The 20,992-nt window shown below is 44.5% G+C and overlaps 1 protein-coding gene across 1 annotated transcript; it reads right to left on the bottom strand.

Moving 5' to 3' along the window:
• Positions 1–534: 534 nt before the first annotated feature.
• Positions 535–10,734, bottom strand: Camlg (calcium modulating ligand). The gene is made up of 4 exons (XM_038335495.1): positions 10,482–10,734; positions 8,449–8,909; positions 5,436–5,501; positions 535–1,132 (listed from the first exon to the last, which is right to left on the bottom strand). The coding sequence occupies exons 1-4, from the start codon at positions 10,645–10,647 to the stop codon at positions 941–943; spliced, it is 885 nt and encodes a 294-aa protein (XP_038191423.1). The 5' UTR covers positions 10,648–10,734; the 3' UTR covers positions 535–940.
• Between the last annotated feature and the right edge of the window lie 10,258 nt (positions 10,735–20,992).

Here is a 20,992-nt window from a genome sequence, read left to right as displayed (position 1 = left end):
AAAAAATACTTGTGAAAATTTGCAACTGTGCTTATGCACAGAGCAAGTACAATTTTTTGGGAACTTGAGAGATAGCTAAACAGCTAAGAGCAACTGCTGTCTGCTCTTGCACAGTTCCCAGCACCCACAGGGCAGCTCATAACTGCCTAGAACTCCAGGGGATATATTCCCTCTTCTGGCCTCTGCAGGTACCAGATATGCACATAGTACACAGATATGCAGGCAAACATGCATACACATACAATAAAAGTCGATAAATCAAACAAAAAAAGATAAATACAAGGTGCACAGAATATGAACTTTAAAAAAGAAATCATTCATTTGTGTAACTCCGTGTCACCACACAGATGCCGGATTCAATGCCAGGCAAGCATTCTGTCCCTGAGCTACACACTACGGTCACATGTATGAACTTTAACCGCTTCTTCCTTTACTATTTGTACATTAACCCAAGGAAGGAGGAGGATGGCTACCTCATACAGGCCTTGTGTTAAAATTTTTAAAAATAAAATGTGCAGTCTCAACAGTAGACAATTCAGTTCCATTTGCTTTATTTTTAGGATGCTTTCATTTCTCGGGATAGGATAACACAGATACACGTCACAGTCCTCTAGGCACGCTGACACCACGCTCATCTACTCCCCTATAAGTACTAGCCGGGTCCCACAGAGGGACTACAAACCTCAGAAGTCAGGGGAAAGAGAGAAGACTGGGTTTCTAATTAAACATGAAAAACCATTAACATTGTTAACCTATTTAGTTACTCATACCTTTGCTGATACAAACTCAACCCTTTTAAACCAGGGAAACTAATCAACTGGTCTTCAGTAAAGAAAAAGAATTTCATAAAGGTATAAACCAATTTGTCCCCATTAGAGACAGTGAGTGCAATGTAGAAGGGAAATTGTTTTCACTTGTAAACTTCTGAGTTCTTTAAGTTTCAGGGTACTTCAGAACCCCAATAATCAAGCAGTTCATGACAAAAAATGAAAGTGAAAAAGTAGACACAGAGATCCGTGAAAACCTCGGCCATCTTGCTATAGGTCTCCATGGAGCGACTAATCACCTCAGCAGGAACGCCAGACAGCAGGAGTGCAGCTGTCAGCACAGTGGTCTTGGCCTTCTTCTCACCCTGGACCAAGGAAAAGACAAGTTAACCACAGGTCTTCAGCACACACGTGGTCTACACAAACACGGCCCTCAGCACACACGTGGTCTACACAAACACAACTGCTGCTCTCTCTCTCGCCACTGTTCCCAAAACAACACACAAACATTCACTGAGCGTCGAAGAGGTAAATCAGTCAATTTTAGGCAATAGCAGACAACAGGGCCCCCAGCAAGTTTTATAACTGTGTCGTTTTGGCCAGGCATGTTGGTGCATACTTTTAACCCTAGCACTTGGGAGGCAGAGGCAGGCAGATCTCTAAATCTGAGGTAGTGAGTTCCAGAACAGCCAAGGCTCTGTAGAGGGACCCTGCACCCCCCCCCAATAAACAAATAAACAAGTAAATGTTATTTTGGAAGCAAGACATAACCACTTTAGAGACATATAATAACACAAGGTAAGAAACAAGGAAAGTATTACTAGAGCCTATAAACACCGACCCGTGGATGAACTGATGTGTGATAGGAGTCAGTGGCACAGAGGCTGCTCTGGGGTCTTTGTAAGCAGAGCACAGCAAGGGCTCTGGAAGCCCTGACAGCCAGCACACTGCCACATGCAATGAGGTCAAAGGAAGATTTCAGGGGAGGGAGGAACCCAGCCTTCGTGGACGGGCAGGATCATATCAGAGGCAGGGGAGAAAACTACCGTAAGTTGAGTCTCAGGACAACAAAAGCCAGAAGCAGAAGAACGCTAGGTGTGTCATTCCAAACAAAACCACAGGGATAGCCCAGAGGCCCCTGACTGCTGTACACAGCAGACACTGGTCACTCTTGTGATGGATGTCACTGGACAGTTCAGAACCCTTCTAAAGGGAGAGAGAACATTTATTTCTTAACTTTCTGGTCTCATTTTAAAATAGTCTTTTGAGGCACAGTGCCATGATCCCAGACTGGCCTCAAGCTGGCTATACATCTAAGACTTTACTGACCCTCTACTTCCACCTCTCAATGGCAGGAAGCAGAGTCATGTGCCACCATGCCTGGAACATGTGGTGGTGATGACGCTCAAACCCACGGCTTCATGAATGCCTGGTACCCACAGAGGCCAGAGGAGACATTTAGTACCATTAGATAGCCACTCATAATTCACCAATTTTAAAGACATGAAAAGCTATGTGGTTGCCAGTCAGTGGTAGTGCATGTCTTTAATCTCAGCACTTGGGAGAGAGAGGCAGGCAGATCTCTGTGAGTTTGAGGCCAGCCTGGTCTACAAGAGCTAGGTCTAGGGGAGCTAGGGCTGATACACAGAGAAACCCTGTCTTGAAAAACCAAAAAAAGAAAAAAAAAAAGAAAAAAGAAAAAAAAAGAAAAAGAAAAGAAGTGGAGGGCATGCTTAGCAAGGTGCTGGGTCCAAACCCCAGCACACACACATACACATGTATACACACATGCACACGTACACACACACACACACAATCAAAATGTTATCTGTGAACCATATTTTCCCACCTAAAAGTCCTGAGCAAGAAATACTGACTCAGGGCCGGGCAGTGGTGGTGCATGCCTTTAATCCCAGCACTCGGGAGGCAGAGGCAGGCGGATCTCTGTGAGTTCGAAACCAGTCTGGTCTACAAGAGCTAGCTCCAGGACAGGCTCCAAAGCTACAGAGAAACCCTGTCTCGAAAAACCAAAAAAAAAAAAAAAAAAAAAAAAAAAGAAACACTGACTCAAAAGTGAGTTTTACAGGCGGTCTCTTGTTGTCCTTGAAGAAACAGCTACGCAGGTCTCCTCAGCTATCGCGTTGCTGTCTCAATTAAAACATACTCGACCCCTCCTCCCCCCATTTTTATTTTTTTTATATTTATTTATTTATTATGTATACAATATTCTGTCTGTGTGTATGCCTGCAGGCCAGAAGAGGGCACCAGACCCCATTACAGATGGTTGTGAGCCACCATGTGGTTGTGGGAATTGAACTCAGGACCTTTAGAAGAGCAGGCAATGCTCTTAACCTCTGAGCCATCTCTCCAGCCCCCCATCTTTATTTTTTGAGACAAGGTTTCTCTCTTTAGCCCTGGCTGTCCTGGAACTCACTCTGTAGACCAGGCTGGCCTCGAACTGAGAGATTTGCCTGCCTCTGCCTCCCAAGTGCTGGAATTAAAGCATGCTCTGCCCAGCTCTTTTTTTTTTTAAGACTTTATTTGCCTGGCAGCAAATAAAGATTTATTTATTTTATGTATACTTGTCTGCATATATAAATGCACATCAGATCCTATAGACAATTGTGAGCTGCCATGTGGGTGCTGGGAATTGAACTCAGGGCCTCTGGAAGAGAAGCTAGTGCTCTTAACCACTGAGTCATCTCTCCAGCCAGATCTGTCTTTTTTTCCAAAACCTCCTCCTGTGAGGTAGCTCCACATACAAAAACATTTGCCTTGCCTGTGTTAAGCCCCCATCCACATAAAGCCATAGATATAGATATGACTAAGCAAACAGCCAAACCGTCATTTTTTGCCCAAGAATTTGACACAAATTTTGATCATATGCTGGGTACGGTAGCCTCTGCCTGTACTCCCAGGAAGCTGAGGCAGGAGAACAGAGTTCTAGGCTGCTCTGAACCACATAACAAAAATCTGATACACAAATAACATTATTTTTACTTATTTGAGACAGGGCCTCACTGTGTAGCCCAAGCTAGTCTCAAACTCATGCTCCTCTGACTGTACCTTCTGAATGATAAGATTACCTGCAAGCATCCGCCTGACCTACAAGGAAGTTTATCTCTGACGTCAGACAAGCCAAAAGCCAAGCTCAGGGAGATGATGTATCCATCTGCGGTCAAGCAGACTAGGAAAACATCAGCTCGCAGAATCATTTCCCTCTGTAGTTGTTGTCAAATATTTCTCATTCTCAACATTAAAGTGACTTGCTATCATGAGTCCAAAAAGGGGCACAGTAAAATAGTCAAATTCGTTGACTTTCTTACCAACAGAATAATTAAATTTGCTAAAGAATATGAAAATCGGTTAAGCCACTTTGAATGTGTTCATTACACTGATTGGCTGACTGATTATTTGTGTATGGGTGTGGAAGGCATCATGCATAGATGTAGCATGAACAATTAAAAACCCAAAGACAGATATTGGGGTTCCAACTGAAGATCAGAAAAGCAAAGCAGCCAGCCAATAGAGAGTTCTTACCTCTACGAAATCTTCAGACTGAAAAGAGAGCAAGTTCTTGTCTCATCCCGCTTTATATCCCTCTCTAGTGCTAGGATTAAAGGTGTGCACCACCATTGCTCGGCCTCTATGACTAACCAGGGTGGCTGCTGAGATTAAAGGTGTGTGCCACCACAGCCTGTATGGTTGATTAGGTAGTTAGCTTTGCACTCTGATCGTCAGGCAAGCTTTACTTATTGAAACACAAATGCTATACCACTATACATAGATGCCTTTCTCTGTTCCTCCACGTGAATCCTAGCCATCCAACTCAAGACAGCTTGATGAGAATCATCTCTACCTGCTGCACCATCTTGCTGGTCCTAACCCTGTAGCACTGACTCAGATCGAGTGTAACTAATGCTTCCTTGAAGTTCTATTTGTTTTTTAGAATTTTTTTCAATTAAAAAAAATTAAACACTATTTTTATTTTTTAATTATGTATATGTGTCTGTGTCTGTGCATGAGTGAAGGAACCCACAGTGGAATTACAGGCAATTGTGAACCACCCAGTGTGGGTGCTAGGAAGCAAAGCTGAGTCCTCTGAAGTGTTATGTGTTCTTAACCACTGAGCCATCTTCACAGCCCTCAACTTCTTTTTTCCCCCGAGACAGGATTTCCCTATGTAGTCTTGGCTGTCCTGGAACTCACTTTGTAGACCAGTTCGAGGCTGGCCTCGAACTCACACAGATCTGCCTGCCTCTGCCTCCCAAGTGCTGGGATTAAAGGCGTGCGCCACCACTGCCCAGCAGCCCTTTAGTCATGAGCCATCCAGATAGCCCAGCGGTAGAATGGCTTGCTTGCAAGCTTGGAAACTGAGTTTGATCCCTGGAAGCTAAGGCAGGAGAAAACCAACTCCTGAAAGCTGTCCTCTGACTGTCATGAAAGCACATGCACACGAGAGCATGCACACACAAATAGATTGTTAACAATTAGTCACAAGCCAACAAACATACACACAGTGCACGTACACACAAATAAGTTAGATTGTTAACAGTCACAAGTCAACACACTCACATGCACACACATGCACGCACACACAAATAAATTGTTAACAATTACTTAGTCACAAGTCAACCTAAATACATCATAATTGAGATTTAAATTTACCTTGGGAAAATATTTGTATAGTCCCATGTACGCAAGTTGCAAAGTAAGAAATGGAGCGAATATAGACTGTGAAAAGAGAAAATAAAATTAAGTATTTCCAATAAAATCATTGATATAATAAGTCAACTTAACAAAAGCTATAGATTCCAAGCAAAACATTACAGGAAAATATTTAATGCAGCGGATGAAAGCGTTGTTGTTTCTGTAGGAGAGTAAGAGAAACAGAATCTTAGTCTCTAACCATAAAACACATCCAAGTCACGAGATTCTCTTGGTGCTCCTCCTCCCTGAATATGTTCTCTAGCCTTTTCTTTTTATGAGACGGCTCACTATGTAGAGTCTCACTTTGTAGAAGCTAGCCTTGAACTCACAATTTTACTGCCTCAGATTTCAGAGTGCTAACACTAAAGGCTGCACTCCCATACCCAGCCCATAGTGATGGCATTAAAGGCTGCACTACCGTACCCAGCCCAAACTTAGAGAATTAAAACTGCAGTGACTTCTCCCTCACCAAGCAAAGTTAACAAACAGCTAAAAGCATGCATTAAAAGTCCAGGAGGTGGTGGCACATGTCTTTAATCCCAGCACTCACCAGGCAGGCAGGCAGACCTTTGTGAATTCCAAGTCATCCTGGTCCACAGAACCAGTTCCAAAAACATCAAGGGCTACACAGAGAAACCCTGTCTCAAAAAAACAAAACAAAACAAAAAGCCCAGTACTCAAAGTAGAAGCCACATATCCCTCAAAATTGGGGCAGAAGTGATCCATGCTCACACAAACAGCTTGCTTCGCAAATGGCAGGCTATTCTTTTTTGTTGTTGTTGTTCTTTGTTTGTTTTTGTTTTGTTTTGTTTTGTTTTTTGAGACAGGATTTCTCTGTATAGTCCTGGCTATACAGAGAACTCACTCTACAGACCAAGCTGGCCTCGAACTCAGAGATCTGCCTGCCTCTGCCTCCCGAGTGCTGGTTGACATCTTAAACAGTTTGTCAGTATGACATCTTCAACAAAACAAAACAAAACAACCAAAATGGTACTTAATTTAATTTATGTATTTCTAAGATGTAAAATGTTATGAAGGGGGCAAAAGAACAAACACCATTGTATGGCAAGAAACAAGCAATTGAATAGCTGGTAGTGAAGATAACCATAAAACCAAAGCAACAAAAATCCAAACAAGGTATGGGCTGGAAAGAGCACTTACTGCTCTTGTAGAGGACCCAGGTTCAATTCCCAGGCCCCACGTGGTGACTCACAAACACCTGTAACTCTGGTTCTAGGAGCTCTGTCACCCTCTTCTGACTCTGCAGGTACGCAGTATACAAAAAGTATACATGCATACACACATTTAGGCAAAGCACTCATACAAATAAAATAAATAAATCTATTTTTTTAAAAAAGAGGCATAGCTTTTTTTGTTGGTTTTGTTGTTGTTTGTTTGTTTGTTTGTTTTTCGAGACAAGGATTCCCTGTGCAGCTTTCGATCCTGTCCTGTAACTCGCTCTATAGAACAGGCTGGCCTCGAACCCAGAGAGCTCCTCCTGTCTCTGCCTCCAGAGTGCTGGGATTAAGGTGTGTACCACCACCACCTAGAGAGGCATAGTTTTAATGCATGACAACACAGAACCCTCAGATAAAAAGGGCAGCTCTTGGTTCACTGTGCGCTAAAGGCACCGCTGACCTCTGCTTTGGTGACAATTTATTGTCAGGGGAAGACAATCAAATCTGTTGAACAGATTACATTTAAGAAAATATTCGCATAAAAGCGGTTTTCTGTTTGTTTTTTTAATTTTTGGTTTTTTGGTTTTCAAGACAGAGTTTCAATGTGTAGCTCTGGCTGCCGCAGAAATCACTTTGAAGAATAGGCTGGCCTCGAACTCAAGAGATCCACCTGCCTCTGCCTCCCTAATACCAGGATTAAAGGTGTGCACCACCATGTCTAGCCGCATAAAACCAGAGCTTAAAACCTGGTTTGCCTAATGATGTAGATCTTAGTAATCTGAAAATTGCATGTATGAACCTGGTACATAGTAAGAATTCTCAAAACATCTTATGAATGGACCTGCTTCAAATCAAGGCACTGGGAGGCTGGAGCAGTGGCTGGGTGGGGTAAATTCAGTTCCCAGCCCCCACATGGTGGCTCACAACTGCCTGGGATTCCAGTTCCAGAGAATCTGACTCTCTTTTCTGGCTTGAGGGGGCACTAAACATGCATGTGGTGCACATACACACACAGAGGTAAAACACAAAAATAATTAATCTTCTGAAAGAAATTTCAATCACGACACTGAACTATGGCTGAGCCTTCTGCACTGTTCCTTACCCCACAGTGGGCTGTCATTATGAAGCTTCCACTTTCACTGAAACCCCCTCTGTACTGTAGACAATTACCTACAGAGAGGCCCACAAGAAGGCTATCTTAATGTCTCAAACTACTTGGAAAATTACTAGCTAATATACACCACATATGGTCCTCTGGACTTTTGGTTCTGGGATGAAACTTCCTTGGTCTCACTCCGCCTGTTAGTGGCTGTGTGACCTTGGATAAATGACTTAGTCTGAGTCTCCATTCCTTCGTGGGCTCTGACAACAAATAGTGCATCCAGATGGAACGGAAATGAACACATGCTAGAAAAGCACTTAAAGCCGGGCGGTGGTGGCGCACGCCTTTAATCCCAGCACTCGGGAGGCAGAGGCAGGCGGATCTCTGTGAGTTCGAGACCAGCCTGGTCTACAAGAGCTAGCTCCAGGACAGGCTCTAAAGCTACAGAGAAACCCTGTCTCGAAAAACCAAAAAAAAAAAAAAAAAAAAAAAAAAAAAAAAAAAAAAAAAAAAGAAAAGCACTTAAAGGTACCCACCCGGTTACTACTAATGGGCTCCCATTCTGTAACTAGACTAAAAACAGGATCTATAATACACTTTCCAATAGCCCTATAGGTCTGTTGATGCTGGCAAGAAATCCCATTTTTATAACTCAGCTTGCATTTCCCAGGTAGTACCCTGCAGCGCTTACCAAATATTTGCAAACGAAAGCTCTGACACCAAGAGCAAGAAGAGCACACCCCACCAATCTGAATATTCGAAAAGAGTCAAATTCCTCTGCAGCGCTTCCGTCCTCCTGGCTGGGCTTCTCACTGATGAGCTGTTTGCGCAGTTTCATGGCTTCCTCAAACCTGGAAAGGTACTGTTCGAGGCCGTGGTGAGAAGCCCTCTGGGCTGTGCCTGCCGTGGGGTCACCTCTGCTCCGCTGGCGGAGCTCCACGCCATCGTTACTACTGCACTCTGGTGGTTGAATGAATGAGTCCAGTTTGTCTCCCAGATGGGTACCCTTAACATCTGCCACACCACTGGGCTGGTCAGTCGTTCCGCCACTGACTGAATCGCCAAGCACTACCCTCTTTGAAACTGAAGGAACACTGAGGGAGTTCACTTTGTCACTGTCCTGGGACTTTGATTTTGTTTGATTTTCTTCTTCTGAGGAAAAAAAAAATTAAAGCCTTGTACATTACAATACTTACAAACATCTTAAACATTAATACTCAAAAATGTGCTGCTACAACTTTGTCTCTATCAAAATAAATACTGACTCTGCAGAAAATAAAACCAGCTCTTCCTTCTTCACCTTTAAAATATACCACCCTAAAAGGAGATTCTGGTGGGAAAAGCATTCCAACTCCATGGACAGAAAATACAACTGCTAAGCAAACAAGCAAAGACAGTAAGGGATAGGGCAAGGGGTAAAGACTGACTCTTTCACAGATAAAATATCCCAGAGATATGACTAAATTTCTTGCACTAACTGGTATGGATAAAAATACAAAATCACTAAAGTTTCTTATGGCTTCTATTTTACAGTTACATGTCTGAGTCCAGACTGCACAGGGTGTGGCATGCCCACGGCTGCCATCCTTGGGCAGCCGTGAGCAGGCACTTTTAGGATGGCTGTTCTGGTCTTTAAAGAAAGAACTCTAAAAATGATAAAGTCTGCAAAGCAAGAGAATAGAATAAGAAAGCACCCTGAGGCTACAGAGAAACCCTGTCTCGAAAAACCAAAAAGAAAGAAAGAAAGAAGGAAAGAAAGAAAGAACCCTGAGAAAGATAAACACAAATACGTAAAGAACATCTTCAGATTGATCACTACGGAAAACGTTTCCTGTACTGTTTTGAACGATGTGAAAATGATACCCATGCTTCTCACGTGTATCATCCAGAAGTGCAGAACTTCATCACCAACACCTCATAGGAACCCCAAGAGTTCTACCAAGCTTGCAACCAATGACTAAAGAGCCAATTTCTAAAGGCAATGCTCAAGTAGGAACTTGTTCATCAGAAAACCATACACTGGACACAACTTTGCACGAATGATGGAGTTTCCTTTAGGGCAAATGCAGTTATTGAAATAAGTGATGTAACCTCAGCTAGTGAAAGAAAATCTCAGTGGGGCCATCACCTCTTTAGAAAAGGCCTATAAAGAACGTCCCCACATACACAGTCCCCTCTCCTAGAAGTTCTGTAGGTGACAGTGTTGAAGGCACTGAGCATAGCCACCAAGACATGACCATAGGGACCCATATCCACAAAGGGTGTACCAGCCAACGGTTGAGCAACGACAAACTGATGTGGGCGGACAAGAGTTACAATGCAAAAGGCAAAAGGTAGGCGTCAGGGAAGGAACTGAAAAGAAAAGCATTTGGGGTATATGGGCGCAATGGGATTGGAAGTATGGGGATAAAAGATGTAGCCTTCAAGAAAGGCGAGGAATAAGGCAAAAGAGCAGTGTCTCGGATAACTGGACTCGGAAAATCAGGAACGGGGGCTCTGTAACCAGGATGGAGACACAAACTCAGGGCAAGGATCCAAGAAAATAGGAAGCAGTAAGGAACGTCCTGGGGTTAAGTGACAACATAAAACGGTTCGTCACCTAGAGGGCGGGGACAGAGTACTACAGAGTGTATTTTTAGGTCAAAAGGTTTGCGGGCCGGAGGGGGCAGAAGGATCTTGAAGATTCAAAAGGGTGAGCGGGAGACGGGAAACCGAGGCTCTCACCCGCGCCGCTCCCGGGCCTGTGAAAGCCCATGATGCGGTTGATGCGCTGCTCAGAGTTCATGAGCAGCTTTCTCCTCCGAAGCTCCGCTCGACGCTGAGAAGCGGACATCCCCGAGGGGCCCGCTGGCCTGTCCCCGCCGTCTGTGGACACGGTCCCGGGCTCCATGCTTTCTCCACGGGATGGGGCACGGAGACGCCAAAGGCCAGTAGGACTTAGGGAAGGGCCACGGAGTTCGGACCCACTCCCACTGTAGTCCCGCCCATGGGGGCGGGAACTGAGGCGTGAGCATGCGCCGATGGCCTCTCAGCCGCCATGTTGGGTGAGGGCATCCCGGGTTCAAGGTTTCTCGCGACTTAGGTTGGCAGTGCTCTGGTTCCTCACCACCAGCTTACCTCTCGGGTGATCTCTAAGCTCTTGAAGAGACCTACGCTCTCCTGATGGGTGAAATGCCAGGGAGATACAGGTCCGTGTTATTCTCTGCCAGGAAGCAAAATGGAGGTTGCAGCGGCCGGCGCTTGCTGCCAGTCTTAAGCGTCTGTCCTCCTAGGATACGTAATTGCGGGTGCGACGCTTTCCGGGAGCTTAGCCCTGGGATTTTGTGGTAGGTGCTGGTGATTGTTCTTTCCAGTACTTCTGCCAGGTTTTCCCAGGCACTTCCGTGCCCTTTCTCTTCTCATTTGCAATCATGCTGCATGCCTAGCTTAAATGTCCTCGTAGAGGAGAACTTTGTGTTACACTATAGAAAGAACCTGCAGCATGCCCTAGTGGTTTGTTCTGAGTTGTACTGCACGCGTGTATTACTAATAGCGGTTTGTTGGTGGTGGTTCGCTGAAGGAGTGCAGATTTAAAACCGTTCAATAGTAGCCAGATACAGTATTTCGGGAAGCGCAAGCTGCTTGAGCACTTAAAAATAACTGTTTCATTCCCTGTAAAGCTTTTTCATGGCAGCTTGACATGGAGTGTTAAATCAGTTTTTTAAGGATTATAACCCTCAGTGTTCTCAGATCTCTGGCCCTTTGAATAAAGCGCATCTTGTCCACCAAGTGCGTTGTTTTCTCATAGGTGAAGAGAGCCAACACCCTGCCTGATTGGGTGAAATGCCGGTAAGGAGCCGGCTCATTTTATACTAATGCCAGGAAGCAAAGTGGAAGTTGCAGTGGCAGGCACTTGTTACCAGAAACTTGCCCCTTTTGCAGGGAGAACGAGGTTTGAGACAAGGTTTCTCCGTGTAGCAGCCATGGCTGTCCTAGAACTCGCTCTGTAGACCAGGCTGGCCTCGAACAACCAACACCACTCAGATACATTTTTCTCTCTCTTTGTCTCTGTAGCAAATTATACAGTGATATACTGTATATTGAGATACACTGTCTCAATATAAGATAAAAACAGAAGTTAAATTTTTTTAAAAAAAAAAGACACCCCGAAGGTCAAAACATAACATACTGTTTACGTAAATTCTCTTGTTATCTAAAAAAACCTTTTATTAGGTGGGATATCTTGTCATATCGACATGCAAGAAAGTTTTCAAATGTCAGAATGATCAAGGAACCTAACTGGCTCCTACTACCCAAAGATGGAACAATTTAAACAGAAAAATAAATAATCACTGAGTGGTGATGGCCCAGAGCTTTAATCCCAGCACTCTGGAAGCAGAGGCAGGTGGATCTCTGTGAGTTTGAAGACAGCCTGGTCTACAGAGCAAGTTCCATGACAGCCAGGGCTACACAGAGAAACCCTATCTGGAAAAACCAAGGAGGAGGAGTGTTGGAAGCAGTGGACCCCCAGATCCTGAATTTCTTGTAAACAACTTGTTTTCTCCTGATCTGAGTGCCTACAGCTGCTCTGAGCATGAGCCCCTCAGCAGTTCCTGATGGCAGGGGAATGGTTTCTGGTGCCTTTGGCTGGGGCGTGGCTATCCCTATATAAGCTGCCCCTGGACACAATAAAGGGGGCATTCTGGCATCAAGGATGATCTGTGTCTCTGTCTGTGAGTTTTTGTGTGTTTCAGTCTCCAGCCCCTTGTCCGGTTCACGAACTGTATGGTGATGCATATAGCACAGACGGGCGTGGTGCGCCGCAAAGGAGGAAGAGAAGGGAGGGAGGGAAGAGGAGGAAGGAAAGAGAGAAAGAAAGAAAAAGAAAGAGAGAAAATTGAATATTTGAAATAGCATGGGGAAATTCATGTCTGGGAGTATGACCCTGGCCAAATGCAGGTGGCTGGGTTGAAGAGATGTGTCAGAAGCTTTTTAAACCCAGCAACAGGAAAAAAGCAAGCAGGTTTATCTCTATAATTGCTGCTGGTGTGGTCCACTTAGTAAATTCTAGGCCAGCTGGGGCTGTATACTGAGACCCTGTTTCATAAATCAGCAACAATGGGTCTGGAAAGGTGACCCAGCTGTGGAGCTTAGCCGCTCCTCCTAAATACCTAAATTCCGTTCCCAGAATCCACATGCCAGTTAAAGGTAATTCCATTTCCACAGAATCCAGTGCCCTCTTCTGGCCACTGTGGGCACTGCATGTACATAGGGCATAGACATGCAAGCAAAACATCCATACACATAAATAATAAGTAATTTTTTAAAAATCAGCAATAGCAAAAGAAACAAACAAAAAACCTCATAAGTGATAAATCTTAAAGTTACAATGTCTTGACTATTTTTAAAACTATAACTGTATTCTGTGACTTTTGGTTGGGAGGTGTGGTTTGTTTTTTCTGTTGTTTGGGTTTTTTTTTTTTTTTTTTTTTTTTTTTTTTTTTTTTTTTGGTTTGTCGAGACAGGGTCTTTCAGCTTTGGAGCCTGTCCTAGAACTTGCTCTGTAGGCCGGGCTGGCCTCAAACTCACAGAGATCCACCTTCCTGTCTCCCGAGTGCTGGGTTTAAAGGCATGCACCACCACTGCCCGGCTTATCCTGTGACTTTTAATTATATCATTTACGCCGGGCGGCGGTGGCGCAAGCCTTTAATCCCAGCACTCGGGAGGCAGAGGCAGGCGGATCTCTGTGAGTTCGAGACCAGCCTGGTCTACAAGAGCTAGTTCCAGGACAGGCTCCAAAGCTACAGAGAAACCCTGTCTTGAAAAACCAAAAAAAAAAAAAAAAAAATTATATCATTTACTTGGAACCAAGTTGGCACAAACATTCATGAATTAACTACAACAAACTAAGTATTTCTAGGGGACATCCAGAAAATGCAGGCACGTAAGTATTAATTGGCTTTGCCTGAGCTGAGTGTCATCTACAACCCTGATGAACATGGGCTGACTATACAGCAGATCTTTGGGAGGCACGGGGAATGTTTTAAATTGGGTTGTTGTTTGGCTACTTTTGTGTTTCTTCAGTATAGACCTGGCTCCTCTTTTGTGAAGCAGCAGCAGAGGAGAAGCCCCAGTGCTCACCATGGCCAATGAAAATCCCAAGGAAGATGGGCGGTGGTGGCGCAAGCCTTTAATCCCAGCACTTGGGAAGCAGGGGCAGGTGGATCTCCATGAGTCTGAGGCCAGCCTGGACTACAAAGAGAGTTCCAGGACAGCCGGAGTCAAGGTTGAGCACAGTGATCGTATTCATTTGAAGGCGATGGGGCAACATGGCTCTGCCTTACAGTTTAAGAGTAGAGGCATTTAGTAAACTAATGAAAGCCCCTTAGTGTTAGGAATATTTCCTAACATGAGCTCTCTGACGACGCAAATTAAAAAATATCCAGGTTTAATGGAAGATGTGCGCTCTCGGGTGGCCCCGAGGGGGAAAGAGAGACCACGTGTTCTTTTGGGGGGGGGGGGATCACTTAAGTACCCTGGGGAGTGGTCCTGACCCCACCCCCAGGGAGGGGTCAGGACCTGGCCTGCTGGGATTTGAAGTCCAGACCAGGCCTGGGGGCTGGGATAGATGCGAGGGACTGGTACCTACACTCCCAACCTAACACTTAGGAAAAACAATGTATGTCAGCAAGGCAGGTCAGGTTCCCATTTGATGAGCTGCCAATCAATGCAAAACCCTCCCCCACACAGATGGAAAGGGAGACTCAAAATACAATTGACAGCCGGGCGGTGGTGGCCCACGCCTTTAATCCCAGCACTCGGGAGGCAGAGGCTGGCAGATCTCTGAGTTCGAGGCCAGCTGGTCTACAAGAGCTAGTTCCAGGACAGACTCTAGAAACTACAGGGAAACCCTGTCTCGAAAAACCAAAAAAAAAAAAAATAATACAATTGATAAGTTCCATCAGCCAAACGGAGGTGTATACTAAAATGAAACTTGCTACTTTACTCCAGAATTGTATTCTATACCAATAGGTTATCAGAAACCAATCATTTGCCTGGCATGGTGGTGCACACCTTTAATCTCAGCACAGGGGAGGAAGAGGAATTCCATGGGATTGAGGCCAGCCTGGTCTACAGAGTGAGTTAGACTCTCCAGGGATACATAGTGAGACCCTGTCTCAAGAAAACAGAAACAAAACAAAAGGCTGCTGTTGGTTCCACTCCATCCTGACAACTACGGCACAGTTTTTTCTCATAATTTCCTTTCCAGTTCCTTTACTGGAGAGATGTGTACAGGAATATTATGTTTTTAAAAAAGCTAAACATCCAGGCTGGAGAGATGGCTCAGTAGTTAAGAGCTCTGCCTGCTCTTCCAAAGGTCCTGAGTTTAATTCCCAGCAACGACATGGTGGCTCACAACCATCTGTAATGAGATCTGGTGCCCTCTTCTGGCCTGCAGGGATACATGGGGGCAGAACACTGCATACATAATAAATAAAATTTTAAAAAAGCTAAACATCCAATGTCGTTGTCTTAGTCAATGTTCTAATGCCATAAAGATACATCATGACCAAGACAACTTTTTTATTTTTAAATTATTTTTATTATTTTTTTAAATTTTTCATTTATTTTTATACATTTTAAAATTGTTTCATTGAGCTATATATTTTTTCCACTCCCCTCCCTCTTCCCTCATCTTCTACCTTCTCCCAGGATTCCCACACTCAGAAGACCTTGTCTTTTTCTACTTCTCTGTAGAATAGATCTATGTGTGTCTCTCTTGGGATCCTCTTTGTTGTCTGTGTTCTCTGGGATTGTGAATTGTAGCCTGGTTTTTCTTTGCTTTATGTCTAAAGCCACTTATGAGTGAGTACATATGATATTTGTCTTTCTGGGTCTGGATTACCTCACTCAATATGATCTTTTCTAGATCCATCCATTTGCCTGCAAAATTCAAGATGTCATTATTTTTTTTCACTGTGTAGTCCTCCATTGTGTGAATACACCACATCTTCATCCATTCTCTTGTCAAGGGGCATTTAGGTTGTTTCCAGGTTCTGGGTATGGCAAACGATGCTGCTATGAACATAGTTGAGCACATGTCCTTGTGATACGATTAACCATCCTTTGGGTATATACCCAAAAGTGATATTACTGGGTCTTCAGGTAGGTTATGCTGTGAGATAATGGTCTGTATCCTGTCAATTTTATTTTATTTTATTTAAATAAATCTTTATTTATTTATTACATATACAGTGTTCTGCTTACATGTATACTTGCAGGCCAGAAGAGGGCACCAGACCTCATTACAGATGGTTGTGAGCCACCATGTGGTTGCTGGGAATTGAACTGTTCTTGAAGAACAGTTAATGCTCTTAACCTCTGAGCCATCTCTCCTGCCTAGTAAATTATTTTCTTAACAACAAAAATCCCCAATACATAAAACTACTTGAACACTAAATTGGGTAGTGGTGGCTCACACCTTTAATCCTGGCACTCAGGAAGCAGAAGCAGGTGAATCTCTGAGTTTGAGACCAGCCTGCCCTACAGAGCAAGTTCTAGGACAGCTAGGGCTACATAGAGAAACCCTGTCTCAAAAAAATAAACAACATAAAACAAAACACAAAACCTCCTTGTTTACTTTGTTTAGTCAGAGAATTGTGTCATATTGGAGTTGTGGGGGTCTTTTGTGGGAGGTTGAGACAGGGTCTCAGTAGCTCTGGCCGACCTGGGACTTACTGTGTATCAGACTGGCTTCAAACTCAGAGATCTTGCCTGCCTCTACCCCTGCCTCTGAGTGCCTGGCGTGAATGGAGGCCAGAAGAGGTGTCGCTGCAACTGGAGTCATATAGATAATTGTGAGCCACCATGTAGATGCAAGGAACAGAACCTGGGTTCTCTGTAAGAACAGCAAATGCTCTTAACCACAGTGCCATCTCAAGCCCCTGATTCTGTATCTGTTAAAAACCACTGAGTCATAAAATATATGATATAAATTTTGCCTCCACAGTGTTGTTCTTAAATCTGACATTTGAGGATTCTCTGGGAGAAATGAACTCAGATGCTCTTAACCTAGAGAACTTAACATCCATCCAGGTCATTCTGAGCCAGCAGCTCACAGTTGTGAAAAGCAATGTAAGGGGACAAGCAGAGTTCTTTCCCTGCTCATGGGAGGGGACTTGAAAGTGAACTACCCCTGGTTCCTTGACTGGGTCCATCTGTCCCCAGTATGAGTCTGATGGGCTGGGCCTGTTTGTCAAGTAGGGGTTGAGCTGAGAGACTCTGAACTGAGTGGGTGTGGGAAACTCTGGGTGAGAGATAAGATAGGAGAGCCCTGCCCAGGAAAAGCCTCCAGTCGGAAGAGAAACTTGCCAGGTTTCAAGATGAGAGAGGGGAAAAAGTCAAGTGAGGAGAGCCAGGATTGGCTGTCAATCTGGCCATTATCTTAGCAAGGCAGAGCCTTCTAAAATTCACACCCCTGGGTTAAACTGCAGTGTTTGAGCTGCGTTTCCAGCAGTTGAATCTAGCTCCTGTGTTGATTTTCTGATAAGACTTGTCAGGAAGCCAGTCCTGCCAATATCTCCTTCATATGAGATAACTTAGCCTGTCCTGAATTCGTAGAAAAGCTGGCCCTGCCAGCTATAACGGTTTTCCTCTGTCTCTTCTTTATCTAACCCTAAGGAAGAAATTACTCCTAATCACTGTCAATATGCTGATAATTTGACAGACAGCCTGGCATGATGGTGCACATCTTCAATCCCAGCACTTGGAGGCTGAAACAGGAGAATCTGGAGGTGAAAGTCAGTTTGTGCCACATATTGAGGTGAAATCAAAGGAAAATGTTATACTAATTTTCTGGGAAGATGTGAACAAACATCTATTATTATTATTATTGTTATCATTATCATTATTATTGAGACAGGATTTAATTATGTAGCCTTGGTGAACTATGTAGATCAGACTGGCCTTGAACTCACAGAGATCCACCTGCCTCTGCCTCCCAAGTATGCCACCACATCGGGCAGACAGAAATCTATTTACCCTAGATAAGGCACCAATAATTGACCAAAGAAATGACTGTATCCATGTCTGACCTAGTGAACCAGTGAGTTTATTGGGGTTACTTACAGAGCATGGATGATGTCATCAACCACCCTTGGTCCTCCAGCATGGTGTCAACTCATAAAGTCTCCCTTTTTGGATGCAGTATCCTGTACAAGAGGGACTCTCCTGTCCCCAGTAGCGGTCACTGTTTCTAAACCTTGGAAGTGGGCCTTGTGGTCCTGTAACTCTCTTGATCTCCCCGAGTCTGTGAGTTGCATGAGCTTCTGTCTTCTTCAAGGAGAGAAAGTTTCAATTGGAAAGAAATGGCTACCCAACATGAAAATGCCAGCAGTCAAACCACAGCCCCTATACCTTTCTCCTTAGAGTCCTCCTTGTCCAGAATGTGCTCCAGGACTCACCAAAGAACACAAAAAGCAGCCAATGATGCTAGACTCCCCACAGCTAGCTACTTCCTTTTGCTGTGGAAGGCTTTACCTGTGTCAGGTCCAAAGGAAACTCTAGCCCCCCCAAATTCTGGTACCTGTTTCCCTGTACCAAAGAATGGTTGAGGGGAAGGTTTTTATTGTAGGTGTGAGGGAAAATACAGCCAGAGGCATCTAGAATAGTTCAGAACAGAGAGTAGTAAATTGAACATGGCCAGCAGATTGAACCAGGCCATATGTGGATGGGGGAGGTGAGAGAGGAAGACAGAGAGTAGAGAGGAAAGACCAAGGCGGAGGGGGGCGCATGAGAGTAAGACAAAGTGGGGGAACATAACTGAAATGGCAGTGCTGTAGGGGAATGAGAAGGAGGGAGGGAAGCCTATGAGCAGAAGTTTAGGGTATGGGGCAGGATGAAGGTAGCTGTGATCCTGAGGAAGTCTGATGTTATGGGATAGTAGTTGAAGATGTGTTACATTCGTTTATGCTGTGGAATATTCAATGATGCAAAGATGTGTTGCTATGGATTATGTTCATTGTTAATAAAAAAACTGATTGGCTGATAGCAGGGAAAGAAGAGACTGGGTGAGACAGCCTGGTGCAGAGAAAATAATGGGAGGAGGAAGGGTAGAGTCAGGAGAGTCATGGAATAGCTAGTGATAAGCCTGGGCTATTGGCTGAGCATTTATAATTAATATAAGCCTCTGTTTATTTGAGAGCAGCTGCGGAACAGGAAAACTTTCATCAACAATTTATTGCATTCTTTTATATTCCATTTGTTTAACTCTATGAAGCTGTGTTACTTTGCCTGCCTAAAACACCTGATTGGTCTAATAAAGAGTTGGACAGCCAATGGCTAGACAGGAGAGAGAGAATAAGCAGGGCTGCTAGGCAGACAGAATAAATAGTAGAGAAGAATGAGAAGAGGGAACACAGAAAAGAGGAGAAGGTGAGGAGGCCACCAGGGACCAGCCACCCAGCAACATAGCCAGCCAAGGAGCAAGAAAGATGGAAAGATATATAAAGGTAAAAGTTCAGAGGTAAAAGGTAGATGAGATAATTTAAGAAAAGTCTGCCAGAAATAAGCCAAGCTAAGGTTGGGCATTCATAAATAAGTCTCCAAGTATGTGGAAGCTGCGTGGCAGCCTCTCAAAGAGCAGAGACGGGGGGAAAAAAACTGCACACTGGAGGCCAGCATTTTAGTATGCTAATAGGCACCATAGGTAGCCACTTGTTCTGAGTGTCTTTTGAATCTTACTTAAAATCAAGCAATTGCTTAGAAACACTGAGGCACACCAGTAGATCTTAAAGTGCATTTAAATTTGTTCTTGTTGGACATAATTCATTTTTTAAAAATACTTTTTAATGATTTATTTAACTTTATTTCATGTGCATTGGTGTGAAGGTGTCAGATCTCATGGAACTGCATTTTCAGACAGCTGTGAGCTGCCATGTGGGTGCTGGGAATTGAACCCAGGTCCTCTGGAAGAGCAGTCAATGCTCTTAACCGCTGAGCCATCTCTCCAGACCCCATAGTACATTTTTCTTTTTCACTTTTTTTTGGGGGGGGAGGCTTGAGATGGCGGTTTTTCTGTGTAGCCCTGGCTGTCCTAGAACTCACTCTGTAGACCAGGCTGGTTATTAAAGAAAAACGGAAGTGCAGAGCTTGAGATGCCTCCTTACAAGTCAGTGGGCAGGGAGGCTCTGGAGGTCTTTGAAGCAATGGTTATTGCCATGGCTCCTGTTTACCCACCATGTCTACATGGAAGCTCTTATTGCCGAAGACACCACACACTTCGGCTGCAGGGCATACATCAGTCTCAAAGTGACTGGGAAACTTCTCACCACTGGCTAGCTTCCATAGTGTCAGCGGGACCGTGCAGGTTGCTGGAGGAGTGCTAGACACTGCATGCCTACTCATGCAGTACTGGCATGACTTTTACGGGGTAACTGACAGCTTTCTGGTTGGATCTGAGGCCTGATTCACAGGAAAGATTTCATGCCAGGTATGAACCCATACCTGGAGAAGCCATATGCCCCAGGGCAGATCCTGCTATCATCATTCTCCCGAATGACCACTTTGGGAAGTATTTATGCTACACCTGTAGACCCAGGCTCCTCTCAACCTGGGTCAGAGAAACTTCTTTCTGCTGCATGCAGTGGTCAATGCAGACAGCAGACACCTAACTAACTGGGCAGAGTGCTGCAAAGAATGCACTGAGTGCTCAACTTTAAATGAGCCATCGTTATAACCGCTATTCTTCCCCACCCCTGCCAAGGCCATCCTTATAACTGCTGTCCTTCCCCACCCCTGCTAAGGCCATCCTTATAGCTGCTGTCCTTCCCCACCCCTGCTAAGGCCATCCTTATAACTGCTGTCCTTCCCCACCCCTGCTAAGGCCATCCTTATAACTGCTGTCCTTCCCCACCCCTGCTAAGGCCATCCTTATAACTGCTGTCCTTCCCCACCCCTGCTAAATAGGAAGAAGTGGCCCTTGCATTCATCCATGAACTCACAGCAGCTGTGGTTACCTGAACACGAACTACATGAGAGCAAGCCAACTAACAGCCCACATAGATAGGGTGGATGATCTCCAAGTCTCAGCTTACACCAAGGAGCGTTTAGTACTGGACAGCTGCTGGGGAAGAGAAAACCATTCTCTGAGGGGGTGGACAACGGTGGTTTCCCTGCTCCAGTGGATGCCCCCCAGCCCGCATGCACATGTGAATTATACTAATTGGATTTAGTGAGTTATCAAATTTAAAAAAATG

The sequence above is a fragment of the Arvicola amphibius genome, chromosome 6, assembly GCF_903992535.2.
Source record: "Arvicola amphibius chromosome 6, mArvAmp1.2, whole genome shotgun sequence".
Taxonomy (NCBI): domain Eukaryota; kingdom Metazoa; phylum Chordata; class Mammalia; order Rodentia; family Cricetidae; genus Arvicola; species Arvicola amphibius.
Note: the sequence above shows the minus strand (reverse complement) of the source record. Positions and strands in the feature narration are given on the sequence as shown.

Bases quoted from the DNA above. Each gene is read 5' to 3' on its own strand.
- Camlg (XM_038335495.1), bottom strand. From the start codon at position 10,647: ATGGAGCCCGGGACCGTGTCCACAGACGGCGGGGACAGGCCAGCGGGC. The intron at 8,910-10,481 runs GTGAGAGCCTCG...TTTTTTCCTCAG, and splicing joins CAGGCCCGGGAGCGGCGCGG to AAGAAGAAAATCAAACAAAA. The intron at 1,133-5,435 runs GTAAATTTAAAT...TCCTTGGTCCAG, and splicing joins TATACAAATATTTTCCCAAG to GGTGAGAAGAAGGCCAAGAC.